The 24,965-nt window shown below is 33.5% G+C and overlaps 1 protein-coding gene and 1 long non-coding RNA gene across 3 annotated transcripts; both read right to left on the bottom strand.

Moving 5' to 3' along the window:
• Positions 1-3,968: 3,968 nt before the first annotated feature.
• Positions 3,969-12,543, bottom strand: LOC104214866 (fatty acyl-CoA reductase 3-like). 2 transcript variants are annotated; one of them, XM_070165428.1, is made up of 10 exons: positions 12,396-12,543; positions 12,175-12,278; positions 11,457-11,662; positions 11,204-11,304; positions 10,884-11,076; positions 9,476-9,637; positions 9,040-9,121; positions 8,616-8,891; positions 4,540-4,667; positions 3,969-4,414 (listed from the first exon to the last, which is right to left on the bottom strand). In XM_070165428.1, the coding sequence occupies exons 1-10, from the start codon at positions 12,472-12,474 to the stop codon at positions 4,267-4,269; spliced, it is 1,479 nt and encodes a 492-aa protein (XP_070021529.1). In that variant the 5' UTR covers positions 12,475-12,543; the 3' UTR covers positions 3,969-4,266. The 2 variants fall into 2 exon arrangements, with proteins under 2 accessions (XP_070021529.1, XP_070021530.1); XM_070165429.1 differs by lacking the exons at positions 11,457-11,662; positions 12,396-12,543 and having other exon boundaries at positions 12,175-12,268.
• A 2,764-nt stretch (positions 12,544-15,307) lies between these two features.
• Positions 15,308-17,172, bottom strand: LOC104233731 (uncharacterized). Its single transcript, XR_011404538.1, has 3 exons — positions 17,093-17,172; positions 16,877-16,963; positions 15,308-15,451 (listed from the first exon to the last, which is right to left on the bottom strand). It is a non-coding gene; the product is annotated as an uncharacterized lncRNA (long non-coding RNA).
• Positions 17,173-24,965: the final 7,793 nt, after the last annotated feature.

The following is a 24,965-nucleotide window of genomic DNA, read 5'->3' as shown; positions in this document are numbered from 1 at the left end:
TTTTGGAGGCAGTTCAAAGACAAGATTCAAGAATGTCAGAATACGTAGATAGGATAGTGTAGGAATTTATTTTGTTTGTTTTCGGTTGTAAATAGTTTTGCTTATTAGCAAGTGTTTGCTTTTGTGTGGTCTCAGCCATATATTTTGAAGCCAGTTAAGATCAAGTGAGCAACCGTGTTCAACGCAGAGATTTGAGGGGTATCTAACGCCTTTTTTGTCAACTGAACCTCCTTAGTTGCGAGTTTTGGTAGCTCACTAGTAACTAGTAAGAGTCAAATGATTTCAAAAAGGATTTTCCCTTAAAATAATTGTTTTCATTAAATAGGTGATCTATCACACCTAAATAAAAAAATCAATGTTTATTCTCATTTTTCTACAACTTCACTAAAGAGTTTAGAGATTTTCGGGGGCTAGGTTAAAAAAGGAGTGTGATATCGCTGTTACTACTATGCACTTTTGAAGGAAATATTTGTCACCATCCGATTTCTACACTACACTATACGAATTTATCATAATAATTATTAATAGACACGAGAATCTATATTATATTAAAAGGAGAGTAGTGAAACATATGGTTAAGCCAAGTGACAAGCTAAAATGAAGCCACTTGGTAATTTTAGGACAACAATAATAATTAAAAATTATAAATAGAAACATAATTAATGGAAGTAGTTGAGTGACAATATAATAATATTAGGTATTGAATAATATAAAAACAAAACTAAAGAATATTTAGAGAAAAAAAATAAAAGTTCAGATTTTTTATCATGAAAATTTTAATTATAAAATAAAAGCTCTTTAATAATGTGCAGTACGATTTCTCCACATTCTTTAATAGCATTGATGTGCAGTACGATTCCTCATTCTTTGATAATGTGAAGTATGATTTCTCCACATAATTAATCATGGTAAGATATCCAAGCAAAATCTTGGGATGAAACGATTTAGAATGAGAAAGAAAAGGAGAACGTAAAGTTAGCATTTGAATAGTCATGTGTTTTGGAGTTTTTTTGAATATAAGCCATATCTTGATTTATAATCTTTGTACTATAGACACAATCAGATTTTTTAACTTTTCAAATCTTGAGACTAGAACTGCATAATACAGTTGTATATTACTTAGAAATTTAAATATTTGCAGTTCAAATATATACCATATAAGGAATAATATTATATGACAAAAAATATTCATAATTTCCTTCAAATTGAAGAAATCAATGATGCATGACAGGGCTGATCGAGAAATATATTTGGAAAGTGAATAATATCATGCAACAATCAAGAAGCATATTTGGAAAAGAATATTTTGATCAAGAGCCATTTAAAATCGAACTCTAAGGATTTTCAGACGTTATATGCCAAAGGAAATGTGATTAATCATTGAAGATACCCTTAGCCCTATTAATTAGAGTCCACTACTTTGTAAATACTACGAAGAATACTAGATTTTTGGAATATAACCCTATAATACATTACAACCTTTAGAGTATCCATCATTATATTAAAAAAACCATTACTTGCTTCAAGAAATTGCCTATGAAAAGTGATTGCCTCATCACTGATATTAACCTATACAAAGATTCTATGGAATTTAAAGGTTTGTATCGTGTGATTATGGATGGTTTCATATCGTGAAAACTGAAAAGACAATAAAAATGTTACTGCAGGATGCGAAGGTCTTTATATCATACTACTCGATTTATTTACTAGAGTTTATGAGGTGAGAAGCATATTCTGTACTTACTATGTAAATGCATATTCGGCTTCTTGACAATTTCCCAATGATCATGTTGAGAAAGTCAAAGTGGTCAAGTGGAAAAGCAACCCAAGATACTAACAATGCTAAACCTAGACCAAAATTGGAGGAGAGTGATTCACGACCTTTTCTATTTATTTAAGTTAATGAGGCAGTCAATCAATATTTATTATTATGACCATATAAAGTATTGAATGGTATTACTCTTTTCAAGTAGTATTTAGGTGTAGAGAAAATTTATTCAAGTGAGAAATAAATACAATTGAGAAAGATGAAAGTCAATAATCAATTATTATGAGAGGGAGTATATATACCTCATCTAGATTTTAATGTTTGACCATTAATAAGATTTCTGCTGCTATATATACTTGCATTATTTATACTGTTTCTGATAACATTGATGATTTTAGTATAAAATAATATCTAAATGATATTTTTGTTTAGTTGGGAAAATTGTGAAAGTACCCAAGAAAATAGCAGAGGTAGTTATACAATAATATTGTACAAGAATGCTTGGAGCTTTTCGAATATTTCTACACTAGACGTTAATTTTTTTGCTTTATAAAAATATACAAATTCATTGCTTTTACTATTCAACAATTTCATGATTTTAGATGCTTTACTTGATAAAGTTAAGAGTCAAAAAAGCATTCATAATGCAGCATCATGCAATTAAAATTGCAACAAGAACAATACTATCAAAGAGGAAAGAGATGATCTCTGCTTAATCCTTTGATTCTACAAACATATGCTCAAGGATAATGCATTATTTTTCTGGAGTAAGATGGATGAAAGTACCACTTAATTTTGTTGACTTTTACATTGTATGCAACTATGTATATTAGTGTTTAGTTAAAGCATGAAGATAGTGGCACAACCAGCTTCAAGTGTAGCATAGCACATACTATTTAATACCATCAATTAATGAAAGAATTTCAATCAACATATTAGAATCTATATCTATTTGTATATTATTAAAAAGAAAGTAATAACCAATGAAGAATCTGAAAGTTCAAATAGAAGAAACGAATATGAGGATTTAACTGATAAAATCAAAATAGATAAAATAAAAAAACTAAAAATATTAAACAATAACATAACTCCAAGCAATAGAGTAAAAAGTCAAAAATATATATAAATTTCTCATAGAATGTTTTAATATAAATTGGATTAAAATAAATTGTATTGAAAATAAAATAGAAGATCAAATTTGATAAAAATTAACAAGTAGTAAAATATTGATAGATTATATAAAAAAATAAAAAAAACTTCTCTATTTCTATTATAGGTAATCGACAAAATGGTAAAAAGTAATTAAAATATCCTTGTAGAAAACAAATGTACGACGATGGCTATTGATAAATGTGAGGATATTTATATATTGGATTAATTTATATAATAAAATAAAATATGTAAATAATACTCAAAATATTATTGATAAATTTAGACAATTGAAGAATTGTGAAATAATATTCAAATAAAAGAATTCTAAATAGAATAATACTTTAAAAATAAAAAAATATCTGAGGACTAAGAAAAATATGTATCGATGTTATACAAAAAATGAAAGTAGTGAACAAGGATACTAAGCCAAGTAACAAAGTAATAAAAATTATATTAGCAACATAGTAATCCTAAATAGTGATTATGTAAAATAAAATACAAGAGCTATTTAACTACTATATGATTTATTTCCTTTAATTTTACAAATTTTATTATTGGATACATTGCATTGAGAAACAAGATGAAAGTTAATATTATATTAAAGCAATGTGATCTATTGTATTCACTCGGACCTAATCACAATTTGATATGACTAATATTTTTTAATATTATCCGCGCATCGCGCGGGTATTAATACTAATATTTATTAAGGAGATGATAGCTTAGGTGGTCATTCAACTTGGGATAATTGGTCATTAAAGTCATCTATCTTTTTCTGTATTTTAAAAGTCATTTTACTTTTCATTGGTCATCTTATCTGATTCTGTATTTCTTGTGGGATTTAATAACGCGAAAACTTTAATTTTATGAAAAAATAATTAAAATACTAATTAAGAATTTATACCAATTTTGAACCCAACCCAACCCTGAATCGACCCAATTCACTTTAGGTAAGTTTGCGCGACTGAACCCATAACTTATATTGTACATCCGTACCCTGGATACCAAATAATATGGTTGATTTTCTTGATTCTGTTTTAAAGCCATAGAAACACGCACGAGCGAATTAGCTTAGCATTCCCATAAAGTAATATACAAATTACAATGTTGGAGATAACTGTTCAGTAATCACACACACATACACAACGATCTATATAATTGTGTCCATGCCAAACTTTCACATGAATAAAAATAATCGAAAAACACTCGTATTTTAAAAAGTATATATTGCACATACAACACGCATATCTCGTCATATGCAGAAGAAATGACAGACGTTTTTTCAAGAATTCAAGAGAAGGTGTGGTAAGACGAGCCGTTTAACACATGAATCTTGTATATTAATCCTAGAATATGCGCTTTACAGCTCCGGGGAAATGAGTATTCATGAAGTAATCTTCCCATTTAATGCATCTTGGATCAAAGCTGAGCACATCTTCTATGTTGCAATCTTTCATTGCCATTCTCAACCTCTCGGTATTAACGTCATCAAAGCTGAAAATTTTAAGTTTAGAAATAATTAAATTGCTTTTAATTAGTCGCACCGCGAGTTGATTAAATGATGCTTAATCTACTAGAAAATAATTGGGAAGAAATACAAAATATAAACATTCACATACCTGCCGTGGAAAAGCAAGTAAGGTTTGTAGAGTTCAGCTAGACGTATAGCCATATCAATCTTCCTTTTCAAATTTTTGTAGGTTTTGTCAAAACGCTGCCATGATAATAGATTTGCCAACTCTAGTATCTAAAAACATATTAAACCACAAGTTACTGTCATTGAATGTGTACATCAACATTAAAGAGTGTTAGGCACACATGTAATATACTGTTTTAACCATAACAAATTATAATTTGCTTAAGACATTGATAATAACTCTACTAATTACTAACTATAAATTCCTATGCAAAATACTCCTTTACTATACAAAATATCTTAACGTTAACTTTCATTATATTATGGGGGCAGCAAATTGTCTCGTTTTCCCCCTTGATCCTAAGAGACGTCCAACTTTGAAGTATAACACAAAGTAATACTCCCTCTGTTCCAATTTATGTGAAACTGTTTAACTAGGCACGCTGTTTAAGAAAAAATAAAGACTTTTATAATTTGTGCTCCTAAAGAAGTCAAAAAGGGGCCCAGAGTATGTATGTGGTTATAAAAGCTTCTCATTAACGGTAGAATTGTAATTTTAAGCTAAATTGTTACTAAATTTAGAAAGTGGACATTTTTTTTGGGACGGACCCAAAAGAAAATAAGTTCACATAAAGTGACAGAGGGAATACTAAATAATAGTCACAAGGGGATAAATTTTGATTTTTTTTCCAAGTACTTTCACACGCCAAAACCATCAACTCGATGTCAGAGGTCCGTCAAAGTCAACGGAAAATGAAATGATTTACGTCTAGCTATCCAATGGCGGATTCAGGATTTTGAGTTCGCGGGGGCTTAATTAACTTTTTTTTACATAAAGTACTATCAATTATATTGTATAAATGCATAACTATTTGAATACGATCATACAAACAATTAATAAGAAAACTTATAGTATTAATATTATGGATGTCGTGAAAAACTGTGATAAATAGAAAAGTGATTAGTGGGTTTTGCCGTTCTAGACGAACTGTTGTTTTCAAAAGAGGTAGAACTTTGGAATCCCTTCTTAGGTAGATTTTTTTTCTTTCTTTGCTGTAGGAATTTAGATATAGTAAAAAAATATTAAAAGAAAAGCTGAAACAAAAGGTGAGGAAAAAAAAAGTAGTATTAGAGCAGTGGCTACTAGAAAGAATAAAAGATGCCTATTAATAGGAACTTGTAAAAAGCTAGGAATCGAAGTGCCGCTGCCAACTTTCACAAGCTCCCAGCCCGCTTTCTTGACCAAAGCACCTATCAACCATTTTGTTGCTAGGTGCTTCTTTATTTAATATATCTGTTTCCTTAAAGTTTCAATATACCATGCATACTCTTTGTGGAGGTCAATGGGTGCTTAAGCATCCAAATTTGATATGCAGATCCGCCGTTGTAGCTATCTGCTAGCGTACGCATGGCTATAATATAATTTAACTACACAGTGCAATGTAGCATAGGCTTTTGGTGATGGACATTTGTATTATGATAAGGAGGAAGAAAAGGTCAGTACGAGGACGCCCGAGGATTAGGTGGGGCGCCTGAACTCAGGATAAAGCTAAGGAGTTGGAAGGAAGGTTATCGGCAATGGGAGCTTGGAGAAGTAGTGGGGACGCAAACACTATGTGGTCGACGATGGCGGACTGTATAAGTAAGGCAGCGAGAGAGGTGTTAGGGATATCTACGGGCCGCACCGGTGACCACAAAGGAAACTGATGGTGGAATGTAGTTGTCCAAGGTAAAGTGGAAGCAAAGAAGGCGGCTTACCTGCGGTTAGTAGGGAGCACTAGCGAGGAGGAGAAGAGAGCGAACAGTGAGAGGTATAAGGTAGCTAGGAAAGAGGCGAAAATGGCAGTAATGGAGGCTAAGACGACAACTTTTGCTCGTCTGTATGAGGAACTAAGGAACAAAGGCGGGAGAAGAAGTTATTCTGACTCGCTAAGGTGAGAGAGAGGACAACTCGGGATCTGGACCAAGTGAGATACATAAAAGATGACGACGACAAAGTTTTGATGGGAGATGACCAGGTTAAGAGAAGGTGGCAGACCTACTTTTATAAACTTATATGTGAAGAAGGGGATCAGGATATTGTACTAGGGGAATTGAGGAATACAGACAATCCCCATGAATTAAGTAATTGTAGGGACATTGAGATCGATGAGGTCATGGAGGCAATGCGTAAGATGAGAAGGGGCAGAGCTACCGGGCCAGACGAAATTCCGGTTGAACTTTGGAGGTGTGTGGGTAGAGCATGCTTGGAATGACTTACTGGATTGTTTAATGTTATATTCAAGACTAATAGGATTCCTGAAGAGTGGAGGTGGAGTACAATGGTTCTGTTGTATAAGAACAAAGGTGATGTCCAGTGCTGTAACAACTATTGGGGTATCAAATTATTGAGTCATACCATAAAAGTTTGAGAGAGAGTAGTAGAAATGAGAGCGCGAAGGACAGTGTCTATTGCAGACAACCAGTTCGGGTTCATGCCGGGGCGATCTACTACAGAAGCTATCCACCTTATTAGGAGGATGGTGGAACAATACAGGGATAGGAAGAAGGATCTCCACATGGTGTTTATTGATCTGGAGAAAGCGTACGATAAGGTTCCTAGGGAGGTCTTATGGAGCTGCTTAGAGGATAAAGGGGTCCCAGTTACCTACATTAGGGTGATTAAAGACATGTATGCTGGAGCTAAGACTCGGGTTAGGATAGTAGGAGGCGACTCCGAGCATTTTCCAGTTGTTACGGGGTTGCACCAAGGGTCTGCGCTCAGCCCATTCCTATTTGCCATGGTGATGGATGCACTAACTCATCATATTCAAGGGGAGGTGCCATGGTGCATGCTATTTGCTGGTGACATTATTCTAATTGACGAGACACGAGGCGGCGTCAACGAGAGGATAGAGGTTTGGAGATATGTTCTTGAGTCTAAAGGTTTCAAGTTGAGCAGGACGAAGACGGAATACCTCGAGTGCAAATTTGGGGTTGAGCCGACGGAAGCGGGAGTGGAAGTGAGGCTTGACTCTCAAGTCATTCCCAAAAGGGGTAGTTTCAAGTACCTTGAATCGGTTATTCAGGGGATCAGGGAGATCGACGATGATGTCAAGGGTAGGGTGGATGAAGTGGAAGTTAGTGTCGGGAGTCCTATGTGACAAGAAAGTGCCACCGTTACTAAAAGGTAAGTTTTATAAAGTAGTGGTTAGGCCTGCCATGTTGTATGAGACTGAGTGTTGGCCGGTTAAGAACTCACACATCCAGAAGATGAAAGTAGCAGAGATGAGTATGTTGAGGTGGATGTGCATGCATACAAGGATGGATAAGATTAGGAATGAAGATATTCGAGAGAAGGTGGGTGTGGCCCCCATGGAGGACAAGATGCGGGAAGCAAGACTCATATGGTTCGGGCACATTCAGAGGAGGAGCACTGATGCACCGGTGAGGAGGTGTGAGCGACTAGCTGTGGTGGGCACGAGGAGAGGTAGAGGGCAACCTAAGAAGTATTGGGGAGAGATGATCAGACAAGACATGGCGCGACTTAGGATTACTGAGGACATGGCCCTTGACAGGGAATTGTGGAGGTATCGAGCATTAAGATTGTAGGTTAGGGAAAAATTGTGAATATTTCAACAGCACAATAGAGTGAGACTAGCCAGTTAGGAGTTAGTCTGAGGATGCTATTGGTCGTCTACTGATACAGGGCTTTATCTGTTGGTTTTTACTATACCATCCATCTATTTTATATTCTGTATTTCGCATCACTTATATTGTTGTTATTTTATTATGAGTCTATTTGTGGTACTAATATATCGTCTCTTGTTGCTTTCTTGAGTCGATGGCCTCCTGGAAACAGTCTCTTTACCCTTCGGGGTAGGGGTAAGGTCTGCGTATATATTACCCTCCCCAGACCCCACTTGTGGGATTATACTGGGCCGTTGTTATTGTTGTTGTTGTGTTGTATATTTGGCTAGAGAATTTAATTATTTTTGGCTAACTGGCCAAATGTGTAACTTCACCACTAAAATTTGTATCAAAGATGAAAATAAAATGTTATATTGATGAGAAAAAAACCTTTAACAATGGCCAATAATAGGTTGAAATGTAATTTTGAAAGCTATCCATGCTGCTAAATAGCGGAGGCATTCCCACTTTGATGATGTTCCCATCTTTGTTGATCCATGGATTTTTGGTGAAGTAATGAAACAGAAACAATTGAATATCACAAGATTTTAGAGGATTTTTTTCGGAAGAGCTAATGTGATATATTGATTCTTGAGAAGAATAATATTGATTTCCATGTGCTATAATTGCTGCAAGTATGGAGTTCACCACCATATCACCTGGAATCTGTAATAAATTAAAGGGGTTAAAAAATTAGGCAGATCTCATTTGTAGTTGGTAAAAAAAAAAAGTTATAAATAATTTCTTTATAATGATTAAAGAAAAAGAAAAAAAGCTTTCGAAAAATGAACCAGCATAGTAAATTAATACATACCGCGTCTATTTTTGTGTTTGGGTCACCAAAGCAGAAATTCAATATGCCTTTACCATATCCCAAGATAAATGAATCCACTGTTCTGCAGTTGCAAATAAAAGTTATTTATAAATATATAAGAGATATGAATCACCTCTTTATATGCTAGGTGCTTTATTTTATCCCAAGAACAACAACAATAATATGCCCAAGATATTCTTAGATGTGTGGGTTCAGGGAAGCTAACGTATATGCAGACCTATTTCTTACTTTATGAAAAGATTGTTTTCAATAAACCCCGGCTAAAAAGAACTAATGAAGAAGCCATGTTGAAAATAATGAAGACTTTTATCTCAAGAACTTGAGTAAAATATTTGGTTCGTCGAATTACTCTTGGTAGTGAAAAAATGCAATGAACTTTACAAGCAAAAAAAAGAATACCAATTCACAAACTTACTTGACTCCTTCAATCCATCCTGGAAATGGCTCTTTATAAGTGCTAGTGATAATTGTTGGACGTATTATAACAAGTTGTAAATTCTCTTTCAAATGTCCTAAAAGCATCTCTCCCATTGCCTTTGTGAAGGAATATGTGTTTGGCCACCCATGCAAAGTTGCCCTAAAATGATCAATATATGCCATATTAATGTTCGAAAAGCAATACTGTGCGTAATTTTCATGTACTATAGGTCGGGTTGGTTCATATTTTATAATTACCAAATCAAACTAATTGTGTTGGGTTATTAAATCTACAGACCAAACCAAACCAATAAAACTCGGGTTTTTCACTCTCGATTTTTCTCGGATTTTTGGGTTATTCGGGGGTTTTTTCCGGTAAAATCTTCGTAGAACAAAACATATAAATTGTAGTCAAAATATTTCTTTAATCCTAGTAAGATACAACTATATAAAATATTTTTCAAGAAAATAATACAAAATATAAGATGTGTCATGTCATTATCCAAAAATATTCAACAATAAAGACAATAAAATTATGTAATATAAATATTGCTAATTAAAAAGGCATAATAAAAATAAACATATATAATCTATGTACTAAGTCATGCTAAAATAAGTAGACTAATAAAGGAGTATTAATTGCATGCCTAAATGCTAAAGAAAAAATAAAAATAGGTTATGTATTTTTATCTAAATTATTGCAAGACAAAAAATAGATATTCAATGCATTCCATTCGTAGTATTGAATTGTATGTCTTTTGTTAGCATTAATATTGATGTGATTTTGGTTTGGGCTTTTGTTAGCATTATTTAATTTACTAATGTTAATGGCTATAAAACTTATTGGAACATTCAAAAGTTCTAAGTCCAACCTTGAAATAATACCTTAAAAGATAAAATTATGAAATTTTTTAATAAATATTTATAAATTACATCACAACAAGTATATATTAAATATATCTAAAATTTCTATATATATGTAATGTCGGGTTGGTTTGGTTTTGGTTTGACTTTCTTTATTTAAAAACAAACCAAACCAATTATGGTCGGGTTTTTATTCCAACACCAAACCATAGTCGGGTTTTTTTTTCTCGGTTTGACTCAGATTATTGGGTTGATGCGGTTTCTCGGTTTCTTTTGTATACCCCTAACTGACGGTATAGAAAATACTTACGCAATTAGATTACTTAAATCGGGAAAATAATGACTGACATTATCGGTTCAACAACAACAACAACAATAACAGAAAATTCAGTGTGATCCTACAAGTGGAGTCTGGAAAAGGTACCCAGAACTTACCCCTACATTGAATAGGTGGAAAGGTTAGTTGCAATAGGCACTCTCGTCGGTTCAATAACAAAGATATATTATCTCAATGACACTAAATGAATTAGATCTTTTCTAACCTTTGAATGCCAAGGTCTTTCATGGCTATCGTCACTTCCTTTGATGTCAATTTTTGAGCTTCAAGTTCCTTAAGTTTGTCTTCTATCACCTTCCTCTCCACATCAATGTCTAAGTAGGAGTTTTTGTTGAGTGTCTCACCCAAAATGAATGATTTCTCTGGTATAACTCCTTCCCCTTCCCCACAAACATAAGCTGTGACAAAGACATCGAACTAACTAATCAATAAGACAAAATTTTTAAGAACCTTAGCAATAACAATAATACTATAATATATAGTACATGAAAAAAGAATCACATGTTTGTTTTTCTAATAACTGACCAGTGGATACGTGAACAATAATCTTCACTTTTTCACATCTTTTAGCAAACTTGAGGACGTTGACGGCACCTAGGACATTGATATTCATGGCAATATCATATCTACAAGAAAAAAGGAAACTAGTAATGGTCAACAATAACTTATAATCGAGGACTAACAAACTGAAAAAATAGCTATTGCTATCGATATTATATAGGGAATCAAATCAAATGTCTTGCATCAAAATACTTTATTAATATTTTTACAATCATACCTCTCATCAAATCTAGTAGTTGCAGCTGAGTTTATAATTATTTCGATTTCTTTGAACATTTCATCTTTTATCTCCGAATTTTCAATTCCAAAATCCTCAAATGAAATATCACCGGCAACTGGAAATACCTTCTCTTCTACGAGAGAGTTTAGGTTTTTTGCACCTATCTTTTCTCTTAGAACCTTAAACAATTCAGTCTGCATAATCTGTGTAAAAACTTGCAAAAATATTACTGTGTTGCTCTACAATAAATAACAAATAGCCTAACCCATTTTTGCTAACAATAAAAAAGAAAATGCCTAACATTCATTAAATACAAGTTGCAAAACGAGCAATATTTACAGATACCACCCAAAGTTTACAGTTATTTAGGTTAGGTAACTCTAACATGGTTATCTTGATTGGCTTTGTTACTGATACTAGAAAATTAAAATTAGAGTTTAATTTAATTTTGAAGAAATTAAAAAGGATATATTTTGAATAAATTTCATGCACAAGGTCCCTTTAATAATAAAAACCAAAATAACGAAAAAAAGTATTGCATGAATGCAGAGGGAAAATAAAACCTCCATTTTAAAAAAAGTAGACACTCTTTTGACACTTAATAAAGGACAAATAGAGGTTGTAGTACAACATTTTTCCTTATAGTCTTGTTAAAATGAAATGGACGAAACAAGTAACTGTTTTTATTATTAAAAAAGCACGTACTATGTTTTACCTCTTCATAAAAACGTTTCTTGGCTGATTTGGTGTCCGAAGCTCTTACTAGAAGGTATAACTTTTTCACGTTTGGTTGAACCCGAAGTATCTTCTCCACCAAAACTGCATTTAAAAGGTAATTGGTAACCTAAAATAAATAGTAAATAATATACTATAACGAATTAAATTACAGTGGTGGTGTAAAACAATTAGATAATAAAATAGCTAAAGAGGAAATACTTTTTGCAAGGAAACCCGTGGCACCCGTAATGAAAATAGTTTTGCCTTCTAGAAATTGTTGAATTTTAGATGATTCCATTGGTAAGGAATTTGGGCAGCTAAATTTTGTGGAAAAACTTGATATTTGATATTGAAAATGATATTTGATATGAACTTATGCACTCATCACTCAATATATATATATAGGCAAACTTGAGACTGATTTGCTAATAGATATTTGGAGAGGCTTCTTTCAAGTATTAATTATGTAAGTTTACCATTACCTAAAATTTAGGTCACCTCATTATTCCTTAAAGTCAATGGTAACAAAGCCAAGAGTAGAAGCAAACACTTAACCCTTACTACAAAAAGCAGCATCTATAACTCTTACAAGAAAAATAGCACTACTTAGTGATAATTTTCCAAAGATCTTGTCCTGAAAAATCCAAAAAAAATACTATGACAGCCTAACAACCTTTCATTCTTTTTGGTATTTTTATGATTTGTATCTTGTAAATTCTAAGTCTAAGAAAGATCATCTTAGATTAGTAGAGAATCCATTTAATTGTATGCCATGTGAAAAGCTTTAGTTGTGGTTTGTTCAACTTTGATAGGAAAAATGACATTGTATAATTTACCATATTAATTGATGCATATTTTATCTAATTGTTTATATAGCCGGAGGGGAACCTACTTGTGGCCCGAGGCAACGAGTAAAGACAATGGTTTTAAGCCCAAAAAAAAAAAAATGGTGAAATAATAGTAGAGAAAAAATGGTTCAATTGAACTAAAAATCACAAAAATAAATAAATAAATAAATAAATTGGGAAAAGCAAAAAGATGCCACCGACCCCTACTACCTACGATTATCATTATTTCTAGTAATAATACCTCTTCCTATCCACTTTATTTAATTTTCTGTGATTTTTTTTGTGTAGTTCACAATATTTTATTTTTCAGATATTAAGAAAGAATTGTCTTTTTAAAAAAAAATTATCTTTGGAGTAAAGAGGCTGTAAGTATTTGTTATACTTCATATGAATAAATTAAGGTCAATATGATCAATTTTATTATTAATTAATACTAAAAGATGAATTTTTTAATATATATAAAAATATAAAAAAATTTAATTAAAATAGACAAGAAGAAGTAGACAAATTAAAACAGATTTATTGAACTTTGGAAGGATAAATGCGAAAACAATAAGTGCATGCCTAGGATAAGCCGACACAAATTGGACGGGAAAGTTTGACAAGCAATATTAATTGAGCGGTTAATTAGACCATAGGTTTTGGCCACACTCTTTTTGGCTCACTCATTTTTCAGGCCTCTGTCTAAGTAACACATGCACATGTGCCTCGAGGTCCCTTTTTTCTTCGAGTAGGTAAAACCATGTGGTTAGTTCTAAAGTTCTTAATGTCCCCTTAAATTTTAGTGTAAAACACACTACAACATTTTAAGCCTTCAACCATTGTATTAGTAAAAATTAGATTCGCCATGTGGATCTATTAAATAGCGACACGTGTTAGTAAAGTTGAAGAAAAATGAAGAATGACATGTAAAGATGATATGTGAAATACCTCCGGGACCAAATATATTCGTACCATGCCTGTTAGCTTCAGAATCGATCATCATGAAATAGCCCGGATCAGGTGCGGGAGAATATCTCATAATTACAAATGAGGAAGGAATCAATTAATCCCGGATTATATGGGATTTACCATCATTACACCATCAGTTACAAATCAATTATTAATAAATACAATAAATGATTGTAACGGGCAGAACAAGGCAATCAACAGGCACGGGATTGACTCAACAGGCACGGGATTAACTCAACAGACACGAGATTGACTCATCAGTTATGGAATTAACTCATCAGTTATGGAATTAACTCATCAATTACGGAATTAACTCATCAATTACGGAATTAACTCATCAGTTATGGAATTCCAGCATTTACACAGCTGTTACAAGTCTTCCAAAAGTAATGGATGGATTGAGTAAATGCTCATAATGGACCCATAATTCAAGGAGACTAGTTACTTAGATTTAGCCCTATAAATAGACATACTTTTACCACCATCACGAGAATCTAATTTTCTTCTCTACAATTCTATACATTGTAATTCATAGCATCCTGCTCCCAAGTTAGTCATAGTTCGGCCCTTCAAGCTCTGTTCGGCTCATTATCCTATCAAGGATCATTCAATAAGAATTCGTTCTTCTCTGCTTTATTTTATTGAATTTATTTTCCACTTCTCTATCACGTTGTATTAACGAAATTTTATATCTTTTAGATTGAATCGGTTACTTGTGGCCCGTCATATAAAATTATTGCTTTGAACTTGAAAACTATTTTTTGGGTTAAATAACCACACATAAAAAGTGTGGCCTTAACTATCAGAAACTGTGGCCTTTATTAAAAGGCCACACATTTCGACCTAAGGCAACGCTTTTAGAGAGGTGACCTAAACAAGCGTAACCTTTACCCTAAGGCAACACTTTACAAATGTTGCCTTAGAAGCCGCACTTGAAAAACGTGGCCTAAAATGTAACAAGAGCCACGCTTGTAATACCCTCTATGGCAACACTTTTAGGTACTACGATAACCCATTAAAAGCGTGACCAATGTTACTCTTTAGGCTACACTTCTCAAGCGTAGCTCCTAAAGCAACACTTGTAAAGTATAGCTTTTACTACTATATAGGCCACAAATTTGCTAATCCCTATTGCCATGCTTATGTGGTCAGTGAGTTATATTTTTGTATATATCCTACATTCAAATGTAAGTATAAAGATCTCAAGCACTCAATGAACTAGAAGATAATAAAAGAATAATTGAAATGCATAAACTTGCAATGTACTTCAAACAAGGAGTAAACCTCGTGTAATACATCAACGAATAAAGAAAATTGTCTCAAGGGGCATGCTAGCAATGAACTTTATAAAAAGCAAATGTATTATTATAGTATCAGAAATAACAAAAATCATAATTGTCCAAAGTCTTGGTGATTAAATTCCATTAGATCAAATTGTCGTTTGGCCACAATTTCGAACTGCTCACAAAGACTTTCCTGCACATTTAAAATAAAATTAGTAATTAGATAGAAATCATTAATATGCAAGTGCAAACTCATAGCAATGTGACAGAGTTTTCCCCTTGAAAATTTAAATACCAAGCACTATTCTAAGTACTATTCTAAGAGCAGATGTCTATTATAAGTATAAGACTTAAGCCTAACCAAACTAGTAGGGGTACACTATAATACTTCTCAACATTTATCAGTTTTTCCATTAGTTGTTTTTCTTTTTTGTGCATTGCCATCAACACTTTCTTTTGTATTTTGCATTATCATCAACACTTCCTTTTGTACTTTTATGAAAAATACATATCAGGAAATAGAAGGAAAAAAGAAGATACTTTCAAATTTCAATCAGTCGTATCCATTACCGGAACACAAGTATACATTCACTCGATCATGTCCATTATAGAAAGACATATCCAAATTAAGAGTTGATAGAATAATGCTATTACAGATAAAGAAAGGTCCAAGAAAATAATAGGTTTGATGAGTATGACTTTATAATCCAGATTCTAGAATTGATGATTAATCAGATTGAAGAGTAAATTATCCCCACTTCTGAAATTACACTGAGTTGTTGTTGTTTTACATATACATAAACTTTCATATCTTCGATGATAATGTAAAAAAAGATACGACTCGGGAACTATGTATCATGCAATATGTAATGGATAAAAGAATCAATCAATAATTCAATCTAAATTTACTCTTTGTTTCCACCTACTCAACCTTATTAATTTTACAATAGTTCGATATTAAAAGCTTGTTCAAAATTCAAGCATCTCAAAAATCCAAAAGTACAACAGTTCTGCGTGCTCACACTAAACATTCTGACTGCATTCTCCCAGTTGAATTACTAACAAGACAAAGTTTAATAGGAAGCCAAGAACCAAAATGAAATTAACAAATCTGAAAAGGTTACCAATCAAAAATGTAAAATAATGCTTTCGAATCCTATCTTTAGCTTCAACAAATACATTATTTTTTTAATACAAAGAAGACCAAAACCTCAAACCCCATCATGGAAACATCATTTACATAAAACTCCCTCCTCTGTTAAGAAGCTCAACCTCTGGTTACTTTAGACCATCATATCATAAATACTCTATGATTCGGTGATCAATCAAATGTAAAATAGAATAGTATATTAAAATTCCATAACATATCTCACAGTACCAAAAAGAATATTAGCTTCATCTTTAAATGAAAACAATGTTAGCATAGGCTAACACATTTACATGACATCTCAATACCCAATCACGTAGTTAAAATATATATTAAGAACTTTTTCCCTATCATTTAAGCACTTTAAACCTTTAATATTGGTTTCGTATTCTGATGCACATGGAAATTATTCCTTTGTAACATGTAATTGTGAATCTCATGACATATATATGTTTGGGTTATCAATTGTACCTTTGATGTTGCACATTCATCAAAATCCATATGGAGCAGACCTCTAGCCGATTTTGAGATTACTAATTCTCTGAAAACCTTGTCCTCCTACAAATAGCCACAAGACATTAACTCAATAACTGACAAAATAAACTAGACATGAAAATCTAATAAATAAATATTCGAAAGACAATCAAAACAACCACAAAGAAAATAGTAGAGATGAAAATCTAGGACCTCATGTAGAAAATCTAAGTGAAACTGCTATACAATCTTGTAAACGACAGCTGGAAACAAATTTACATCGACAAATCAACAACATACCCCTTCCGCTCCATACAGATATACAAAGTAATTAATAAAGAACCTAAATACAGGTGGTAATTAGGTTTCTAGTAAAGTATAGCTAAAATTCTAGTCAAAGTCCAGAATCTTAAATAATGGGAGAAGGGTATTAGAAATCGGGGTAGGTATCGTCTACCTGACATGCTAAAATTAAGGGATCTTGATTTTTTTATCTTTTTTTATTTTGTATATAACTTGTAAATACAGATATACAAAGTAATTAATAAGGAACCTAAATAAAGGTGGTAAATAGGTTTCTCATTGAGTAAATGATCTTTTTATTTATGTTGCAATCGATGAACCTCTTAAACCATGATCTAAAGATCATTTTGAGCAAACTAAATGTCCTATAGTAAAACTATCAGACTACAGTCTAAAATTTTGTAAATTATTGTAAAATCAGACAACAATTCAATATTTTGTGAGAAAATTTAAAACTGATTGAGCAAATATTATATCTGAATCTAACGTTATCCAAAAAGAAATCCCAAGAGCTACGGTATTTAAAATAGGGACAAAATCTGAGGGCAAAGATCACTTTTAGCTTGGGGCCTAAACTATTTAGGCCATCTCCAAGGCTAGCATCATTTCTTGCACCAAATTTCACACCAAAATGGTGTAACACCAAATTTACTCCAACCATTACACCATTTTTTACACCAAATCTTCTCTCTCTTCTATATTATATTATTATCTTCTATTTATTTTTCATTTTTTATTTCCTTCAAATTAATACTATCTTTTTTTCTTTTTTTCCATATTCATTATATATAATTCACATTCACCACTTATTTAATCATTTATTACAAAATTATTTTAAAGGATAAATTAACTAAAAGTGAAATCATTGATAAAAGATAATTAAATTAACTTATAATTTTATATAAATATAATATATACAAAAATTAATATATCAAAACATATGATATAAAATTAAAATTATAAAGATCTTAATATAAAAATTAATTATATACACAATATATGATAAATTAAAAATTCACAAAATAAAAAGATTGAATAAAATAATATTAAACCAAATTTAGAGTGACGAATAGTGTTGCACCAAATTTGGTGCAACACTATTCATGCTCTATAATAGTGCAAGAAGTAGTGTTGCATTGGAGCAAAAAAACACCATTTCTTGCACCAAATTTGGATTTGGTGCAAGAAATGGAGTAGCCTTGGAGATTGTCTTATATTCAGTAATAACAAAAGCGATAAAATTTGTATATTATTTTGTATATAACACACACACACACACACATACTCTTTAAAATATATCTATAACTGACAATGTATTTAAAGATTAGCCAATTTACTCAAACTTCAGGATTAAGTATCCTAAATTTGAAATCAGGACTTCGAGTCCTGAATTTTTGAGGTGCTAATTTGAAATTTAGGATTAAGTGTTCTGGACAAAATTTTCGAACTTTAGGACAAAGTATCCTAAAATTTGAATTTTGAGGTTTAAACTTTAAGACGTCATGTCCTTAAGTTTAAGCGAACTGGATAATCTTTAAATACATCGTAAACTATGAATATATTTTAAAGAGCGGAATTAAAAACGGTTACCTAGTGTCATTTCCACTCTAAGCAACAACCCAAAAAGAGACATTTTCATCAATCAGTTGTCCAAATGAAGGAAAAGAAAGGTCCAAACACCTCTCGTTAATGGGTAACTCAAACCTTTATTGGATCCAAAGCCCCTCCTCTTAGAGCTCAAGAACTCCTCAGCACAACAGTACTGGCCATTAGTAAACAAATACTAGCAGCCCACAAAATCAAACCATCCATGTTCGCGAAAAATTTAAAAATAGTCACTTTTAAGCTTGCTGTTATTAGTCGGTTATGTAAAACTTATTACTCCCTCCATTTTAAAAAGAATGAATGTATGTGAACATGCACAGAATTAAAGAAAGAAAAAAAAGACTTTTAAAACTTGTGATCTAAAATAATAGCAACAACAACATACCCACTGTAATCCAACAAATGGATTCTGGGGAGGATGTGGTGTATGCAGACCTTACATCTACATTGTGTGAGGTAGAGAGGTTGTCTCCCCATTTCCTTGGATTATTGATCTGAGTTACTTGAAACTTCCTCTCTTTGGATGAATCTTGTATCAGTCGTCACTTTTACGCCCGCCTCATATGATGCATCACTGAACTTGCATTCCATGTACTCTATTTTAGTCATGATCAACTAGAAACCTTTAAATATTCTATATTCAAAACTCCAGTACATCATTAATGTCACACCCTTTTTTTTACAAACTTCACTAAACCCTCTCAAAAATATAAAAAGATTTGTAAAGCTCAAAAGGGTTTTAATTTAAAAAGTGACAAAATTTTGTTCAAAAGGAAATAACTCAGAGTCGCCACCTGACATTGGTTTCGGTGTGCCAGGTCACCGTTTTTAAAATAATTTTCCTTTTAAAATACTTTGGACTCCAAACTAGGTCTGCACCAGAGATTAGAGTAAGGGGGTTCATTTGACTCGGGGAGAAGGCGTTAAGCACTCCCCAAGTCCCGTGAAATTTACGGTTGTGTACTCAATCTAGTTGGCTTTTAAAATACTCGAATTGAGGTAATAACGCACAAAAAGAAAACAAACAATCAAGAGAGGCTCGAGGTCGTCCCCACCTAAATGAAAGAAAATTAAAAGAAGAAAAATTAAAGTTCTAAATTATCCTACGCCACTTCTTCTACGATGTTTGCCACGGCCTCCAATTACAGAATACTACGGGGCATTCCCCTAAATAAAATATATACAAATCCTTTGGGGCATTCCCTAGATAAATTTAACTAAGGGAACGACCTCTCGCCTCGAAATTAACCAAAACCTAAAGCTTGCCTAGCCAAGTGTGGTCGGCCTAAAACATGTTAGTAGCGGTCAAAATCAAATGAAGTAGTGAATATGTAATACTCAAATTTCAGTATGCTTTCTTTAAATCTCGATCCCGCGGCTTATTAATGGAATTAAATCAAACAACACAAATTAATCAAAAAGCATTCTTAAGCTTAACTCACTTTCCCGTCTCAAGACAGTGTCTTCTTTAATTTCAACTTTTAACTAAATCCAACAACTCAACCAATCTATTTCTTATGTTCTCAATTGAAGAATAAGTGATTAAAGGCATAGCAACTATTCTGCCAAGAACACACTAGCATACAAATTATAATACCGGCCACAAGATAAATTGCAAAATCAATCAATCAGCAGCAAAGTTTGAGAATAAAAATGCAAGAAGGAAGGAAGAGAATTAGACCTTTAATGATAGTTTTATTTTGAGAAATGGGATTGAATCTACTCTGAATCCGGAATGAAAATTTCAACCAAGACCAACAAACCAGAACTTGCCGACAAACCTGGACTCGACCAACAACTGAATCGAACTTAAATGAACTCCATGAATCTGAAATCTGTTTTTCGCTTCTGTCAGCGTATGTGTGTTTGGTGAGTCTAGCGGTTGTTTCTGAGAAGTGTTACCGGATTTCCGACTAGAAAACCCGGCGGCAGGCAGGTGGTGAATCGATTTTTTATAAAGAGGAGAAGAAGAAGCAGAGGTTCCGGCAAGCTGGGTGTTCTTTGGATCTGAAGCAGAAGAGAGCCGATGGGGAGGTCACCGATTCTGCTGCTGGGGTCTGGCAGAGATGGAAACAGAGTGGTGACAGTTGGTTTGTTTCCCGGCGAGTGGGTGAGTTGAAGTGAAGAAGACGGGTTGTTGCTAACGGGCTGCTATTCTCTTTTGGGGTTGGGTGGCCGTTGCTTTGTGGTTGTGGAGATTGAAGGGCGGCGACGCTGGTTTTGTGGTGGGCGGCTGAAGGTCTCTCGTGTTCTAGGTTGAAGAAGAAGAGGATCTCAGGGGTGTTGTTTTTTGTGACGGTTAGAAGGTGTAGTTAGGTCTTAGGGATCCTCTCTAGGGTTAGGTCTAGTGTGTATATGAAGAAGAAAAGTTAGGGTGTAAGGCTTAATTGGGCCAAGAAGATTGGGCTTAGTGAATTGGGTCATAAATTTGGCTTTTAATTCATAATTCTTACAAATTTGGCTAAATATATTAATTTCTTTTCTAAAATAATACCATAAAAATGTAAAACTAATAATAATTAATTAAAACAACTATATTATGACATGAAACTATTTTTGATATTTTCAAGAATTATACTAAAAATAAAAATGGGTAAAAAATAATATTTTTCTAAAAATACCGAATACCTTAATTAAATAGATAAAAATGAAACTATTTTTGTATTTTTCAATTTTGTGATAAAAATAATGTAAAATAGTCAAAATTAGTTGAAATAACTATATTAGACCTAAACTAAGAATTTAAATGCTAAAATATGTAAAATCTTGGGGAGGATAAAAAATTACATATCTACAGCTGCCCCTCTTTGACTGAAAATACGGAGTATTTTCAAACAAAGAATGACAAGATAGGTTTTTTGACCCGACCCTTATTTAGAAAGACCAAAAACTAAGAGAAAGGAAGAGAATGTGACCGAGCCCTGGTATCCGAGCTGCCTACATATCCTTGGCTATAAAAGAATCAAACCACGTGTAGTTCAGAAGTAGGAGCAGTGATGGAGTTTACCGATGTGGAGCCGATTGAATTGCCGTCGAGGTTCCGGTTCGCGGTCCTATTATTACATCAAATCAAAATCTAAAAGAACTAAGCAAGCCTATCAGCTATGAGTTACAAGATTCCTATCTATAAGTCTACTGAAGCTTGATATTGAATCTTGAATGTTTCTTCATGTAGACTTTGATTTGAACCTTGATGCTTGCTAGCTGCAGGTACTGATTCATTCTTCCACGACTTCTTTGAATCGAGACCGACCATGCAGTGCTCGTAACTTCATCCATGTCTTGAGCAGTCATCTCGTACTGTTGGCTCGCATTCTTGAGGCGAGCTTCTGCTTCTTCTAACTTGAATTGAATTCTGAAATGACTTCTCTCATTCTCCAGGCGGGCGCCTGCTGCTGACTTGAAATGACTTCCCTTGTTCTCCAGGTGGGTGCATGTGACTTACTTGAAACTTGAAATGGATTCCCTCATTCTGCAGGTGGGCGCCTACGATCAAAACAACAAAACAAACGAAATTTTCTTCCCCAGTTTGCACTAGGAAGATTTGTAAGTTGTTAGCAAAACTGTAAATCACATATGTTATTAATGCAATGGTGAGAGTAAAACTAAAGACTCTACAAGGATGTTCATCTCCTAGGGATGAACTCAAACGACTCAAACTAGGAAGTGCATCTCCTAGGGATGAAATTTGAATGAACTAAAAGTAGGAAGTGCGTCTCTTAGGGATGAAATCTCAATTTATGAAGGGCTTCTCCTAAAACAAAAATATAACTTGAAAGACCAAGATTAGGAAGTTCATCTCCTATGGGTGAAACTTGAATGAATAAAAACTAGGAAGTGCGTCTCCTATGGATGAACTTAAATGACCCAAAACTAGGAAATGCGTCTCCTAGGGGTAAAATCTCAATTTAGGAAGTGCATCTCCTAAAACAAAAATATAACTTGAATGATCCAGACTAGGAATTGCATCTCCTAGGGGTGAAACTTCAATGACTCAAACTAGGAAGTGCATCTCCTAGGAATGAACTTAGATGACTAAAACTAGGAAGTGTGTCTCCTAGGGGTAAAATCTCGATTTAGAAAGTGCGTCTCCTAAAACAAAATATAACCTGAAAGACCCAGACTAGGAAGTGTGTCTCCTAGGGGTGAAACTCAAACTAGGAAGTGCGTCTCCTATGAATGAACTTAAATGACCAAAAACTAGGAAGTGCTTCTCCTAAAAGTATATCCTGAAAGACCCAGACTAGGAAATGTATCTCCTAGGGATGAAACTTCAATGACTCAAAATAGGAAGTGTGTCTCCTAGGAATGAACTTAAATGACCCAAAACTAGGAAGTGTGTCTCTCAGGGGTAAAATCTCAATTTAGGAAGTGCGCCTCCTAAAACAAAATATAACTTGAAAGGCCCGGACTAGGAAGCGCTTCTCCTAGGGGTGATGTGTGATCCTCTCAATAGCCTTTGCATAAGCAGAATTGGGGCATTACACCTAAAAAATTCAAGCTTTGATATGAACATAGCCTTCATCCCTATTTCAGACAAAGAAAACTTGTGAGTATAAAACACGATGGTTAGTTTGTGGCCTTGACCTTGAAGGTGGCTGCTTTTGCACTTGCCAAGATAACTTTGATTTTAACTTGAAAGACTTTGCTTGTTTATTGACTAGCCATTTTCTCTATTGCCCTTATCACAAAAATACCTCTGATCCTTTCAAAGCCAATACCCTTCATCTGTTGCATTGTGCTCATGAATTGACATTTACCGAATCTTTGCATTTCACATAAATCCCAAAGCATATTGATTGTTACCAACTCAATGCGCATACTGTTCTTTCCTGACTTATGCCACTTTGATGTGCTAGTCAGACTCCGCTTTGTGTAATTGGAAAGCTGGTGGTAGATTTTGAAGTCATTTCTTTACTTGTTCTGACGAAACAGACTCCAGAGAACTTAAACAAAGTAAGAAGAACAGAGTTAAGGGGATAAAAGAAAGAGATGACATCTAACAAGAAAATTACCGAGTAGAAACTTGTCAGATGTAGATACCAACTCTAATGACCGTGACAAGCATTTTGGATTAAAGTGGCCTAATCTGTTAAGCAAGGCTAATGTTCAACTCTTGTTGTGCCTTTAAGTTGTGAAACTGAGCTTCGACACTCTAATTGTCCCATTTGATCAATAATCCTCAGTCGACTTGTAGCGCCCTGAAGGGTTTTCACCATCAAACCTCTCTCATTTTGCTCTTTTTCTCAACTCACCGTCGCCTTACGGTACCCATGAGGGTTTTCACCTATAAGACTCTCTCATTTATCATTTTCTCTCTTTGCGATGAGAACAATGTATTATCCATGATGTAGGAAGATCATATTTTCACTTGATTTGGCATCCTCAAAGATTGGTCGGAAGGTCTTTCTTCGGACCGTAATGTAGGCTTTTGGACATGTTTGGAAAGAAAGGGTGGCATGAAGGCTCAAAATAATTTAAGATGAAAGGGTTCAAAATTACAACTTTTGGAATCATATCTTTTGGAAAAATTAAAACTTCTGCCCCAGTTTCTAGAGTCTGAGGAACTTTTTGATGGGATTTCTAAGAGAATTTGTCCCACTCTCGACTTCGGGGAATTATGAAATATTTTATTTGGTGAGACCGAACCGTAAGGCTGCCTACGTATCTTGACGTGACAAGAATCAGGTCAAACGTAGTTCAAACACAAAGTTGATTTTTTTCCCTTTTCTTTCTTTTTCTATTTTTTTCTTTTTTCTTTTTTTTTTCTATTCTTTTTTTTCTCTTTTTTTCTGTTTCATCTTTTTCTCTTTTCTTTTTCTTCTTTTCTAGTTCCTAACTCTACTTCTGATTTCAAAAGAGGGTATGGAACAAAACAAATTAAGGTTCAAAAGGGGTAGCAAGAGATAAAAGTGTTTGGGCAGTAGAATAAAATGTCTTCGTCATACCAAATTTTAAAAATGCCAAGTGCAACCAATTGAAGATATGCAAAGAAATCATACATGGTATCTATTGATGGCATCAACACAAACAGAAAGTGCCGACGGACAATACTTTTGTCTTAATGAATGATCCGTTCCAATTAGAAAGCAGACTTGACCCAACCTTGTCTTGAAGTGGAAGAAGGCATTTCAACACTGACTGATCTACCTCAAACTTCTTGCGAGACATTTTCTTG

The sequence above is a fragment of the Nicotiana sylvestris genome, chromosome 12 (genome assembly GCF_000393655.2).
Source record: "Nicotiana sylvestris chromosome 12, ASM39365v2, whole genome shotgun sequence".
Classification (NCBI taxonomy): Eukaryota; Viridiplantae; Streptophyta; class Magnoliopsida; order Solanales; family Solanaceae; genus Nicotiana; species Nicotiana sylvestris.
This window is presented reverse-complemented; position numbering and strand designations above follow the sequence as displayed.